General features: G+C 34.0%; 1 protein-coding gene across 1 annotated transcript; it reads left to right on the forward strand.

The window, feature by feature from the left end:
• The first annotated feature begins 1,575 nt into the window (after positions 1–1,575).
• LOC111879592 (xyloglucan endotransglucosylase protein 1) lies at positions 1,576–2,967 on the forward strand. Its single transcript, XM_023876057.2, has 3 exons — positions 1,576–1,909; positions 2,007–2,200; positions 2,469–2,967. The coding sequence occupies exons 1-3, from the start codon at positions 1,616–1,618 to the stop codon at positions 2,809–2,811; spliced, it is 831 nt and encodes a 276-aa protein (XP_023731825.1). The 5' UTR covers positions 1,576–1,615; the 3' UTR covers positions 2,812–2,967.
• The last annotated feature ends 215 nt before the right edge of the window (positions 2,968–3,182 follow it).

Here is a 3,182-nt window from a genome sequence, read left to right on the forward strand (position 1 = left end):
TTAAAGTCGAAACGTTGAACACCTTGAATTATACTGACTAATATATAAAAATAAACACTTAAAAATAGTTTTTTAGGTTAATGAATGAAAGTTATTAATAAAAATCAAGTCATATATGATACGGGGTTAAACACAAAAAATTAGAAAAGAGAGAGGTGAAAGTAACATTTTTCAAAGTTCAAAATAAAGGGTTCAGGGTGGAAAAGCCACAAACTCATAAACATAAAATACAAAAAAAAATTACATAAATGGACCTATGGTTTACACATAGTCACAAATTCAATCTCTGCTACTTGAAAAGACCAAAATACCTTTAAAGTAACGGATGAACAGTAAGGGCGTCAGCAAAAAGGGCCGTTCATGCAGGTTTTTGAAACCACAGGTACCATGTTCGTCAAAAAAAAATTAACAGGAACAGACTTTGTGATTTTTGACAAAATATTTTTGGAATTACATATAACATATTAGAAATATACAGAGGTCCAAATGAAATTACATAACATATTAGAAATATACAAACGTCCATTTAGAATTTCTTTTCGGATAAATGAGGTGAACTCAATGAAATGAAGGCTGGCATGGATTTAGACGCAGCAGACTTTCCAGGAATCACACCGATACTTTATTCAGATATATCATAACTCTTAATCCTCATGGCCTCATATCCGACAACACCTCTTATTCAGAATCATATCTATCCCTTCCAACCATTAAAATAAACATTCTTTTATTCAGACCTATCACCTATCCAATACTAAGATTAAATATTATCTCATATTGTTTATTTTCTACGCTTCAAAATTACCAATAGCTACCTACTCATCATTTATTATATAGTAACGAATTAATTATTCAACAAATTTATATAATTTTTGTAAAATATCTAGCAAAATAGATTTCTTATTCATTTATGCACTCATGTTTTCTATTTTGTTAGAAACATTTGTGCATTTATCGATAAATAGAAAACTTTAAAGATTTTGTTAAATGGCTGCTAATACAATACATGAAGAATTCGAAAACATTCTAGTTAGTTTTATAATGAAATTCTGGTTCCTAGAAATATGATACACAATATATTATTTAATTTAGCATCCGTTCTTTCAAATACCTTGAATGCAAACCAATGAGGTCTTGAGTTCGATTAAGCAAAAAATCCGGTTGTTTCCATAGGACTTAAGTTTCCCCTCTTTTGTCTTTTTTATTTGCATAATTGTATTTTATATAACAACCTAAAACATATTTAACGAATTAAGGTGAATGGTGATCGATCATTTCTTATATAAAACAAGCCATGAGGGGAGAATAATAAAGATTGATAAAAAGAAAAATATGTAAAAAAAATGGTAACACCCAGAACCAATAGCTTAATTAATAGCTAGATGAATGATTTACCCAGAATTCATCAATTCTTCCCGACGTTATCTCTAATTGGCCTATCTCCACACTAGTGTTAACTTTACATGCAAACCCCAGAAGCTACCTAGTCTTTGACACATGCATAATATTCATCATATTTTAATGGATATTAAAGACCGACTTACACTTGTGTCTATCTATAAATATCACCCACAGATGACGACTGGATATCATAAGCCACAACTTCATTCACACGATGACCTCTTCGTCTTGTTTATACACACGAACCACCAGCTTACTCCTTATATTCTGTATACAACTCTTTCTGATTGTTTACGCCGCCGGCAACACTAACTTCTACAATGATTTCGACATCACTTGGGGTGGTGGCCGTGGTAAGATCATCGGCGCCGGCGACATTCTTACTCTTTCTCTCGATAGAGTCTCCGGGTCAGGCTTCCAGTCGAAGAAGGAGTATCTGTTTGGGAGAATCGACATGCAACTGAAGCTTGTTCCAGGGAACTCCGCCGGAACTGTCACCGCTTACTATGTATGCATGCTTTATTCTCTACGATGATCTCATAATACTTCCACTTTCATTGCATTCATCTCTGTGTTAATTTGTTCTTTTGGTGTTAAATAAACAGTTGTCATCACAAGGTGCGAATCACGATGAAATAGACTTTGAGTTCTTGGGAAACGTGAGTGGCGAACCATATACACTTCACACCAACGTCTACGCCCAAGGCAAAGGTGATAGAGAGCAACAATTTCGAATGTGGTTCGATCCAACTTCCAATTTCCACACTTATTCCATCATTTGGACTCCTCAAACCATTGTGTAAGTTCATCAACACCTAGCTAGATATATATATTCGTTAGATAATTTTTGTTATTGATTTTGCCTTTTGGATTGTAATGATCACGTAATTTTACAAGAAACAAAGCGAAATATTCTTATGTTTGGTTGCTAAAAGGAATCGATCTATATCATTTGTTAGATGTTGCATATAGCAAATCTAAATAACGGGTTGAAAGAGGAAGTTTGTATCCGAGTCATGCTACTTTTCACATCATTTACTAACATATTATAAAATGTTTTGTTCTAGTTTTCTTGTAGATGAAACACCCATAAGGGAATTCAAGAATATGGAAGCCATTGGTGTTCCATTTCCAAAACACCAACCGATGAGGCTGTATTCAAGCTTGTGGAATGCCGACGAGTGGGCAACTAGAGGTGGGCTAGTGAAAACTGACTGGACTAAAGCTCCATTCACAGCTTCATATCGCAACTTCAATGTTAAAACTGGTGCACTTTTGCAATGGGGTATGACCCATAGCCAGAAACTGAAGTGGGTTAAAGACAATCATATGATCTATAACTATTGTAACGATGCTAAGCGATTTCCTCAAGGCTTTCCACCGGAATGTAGGGTTACTGGTTCTCACTAGAGTACTTTCTCTTTAAACAATCGATGACACTTGGATACATAAATATAACAAAATATATGAATAATGGTTGTGGAGTTGAACGATGATTTGTTATGTGTTACAAAAGTGTAATTTATGGTATGTAAAGTGTGGAAATATATAATTTTGTTAAAAGAAGGGTAAAGCATTTCGTGCTCTCTGTCAATTTCTACACCAACACCAGAGCAGAAAACATGCTTCAAAAAAGAAAACGAAGTGTACAAAGGTTTTAATAAATGCAGAAGCTCTCTGGTTCATAAGACGATAATGGACATGCCACTATAATTTCGATTTTGCGCCAAAACTAAAGAATTTATCACTCATTATCTGTCAAACAAAGTTATCGATATTAA

This window comes from Lactuca sativa, chromosome 7 (genome assembly GCF_002870075.4).
Source record: "Lactuca sativa cultivar Salinas chromosome 7, Lsat_Salinas_v11, whole genome shotgun sequence".
NCBI lineage: Eukaryota > Viridiplantae > Streptophyta > Magnoliopsida > Asterales > Asteraceae > Lactuca > Lactuca sativa.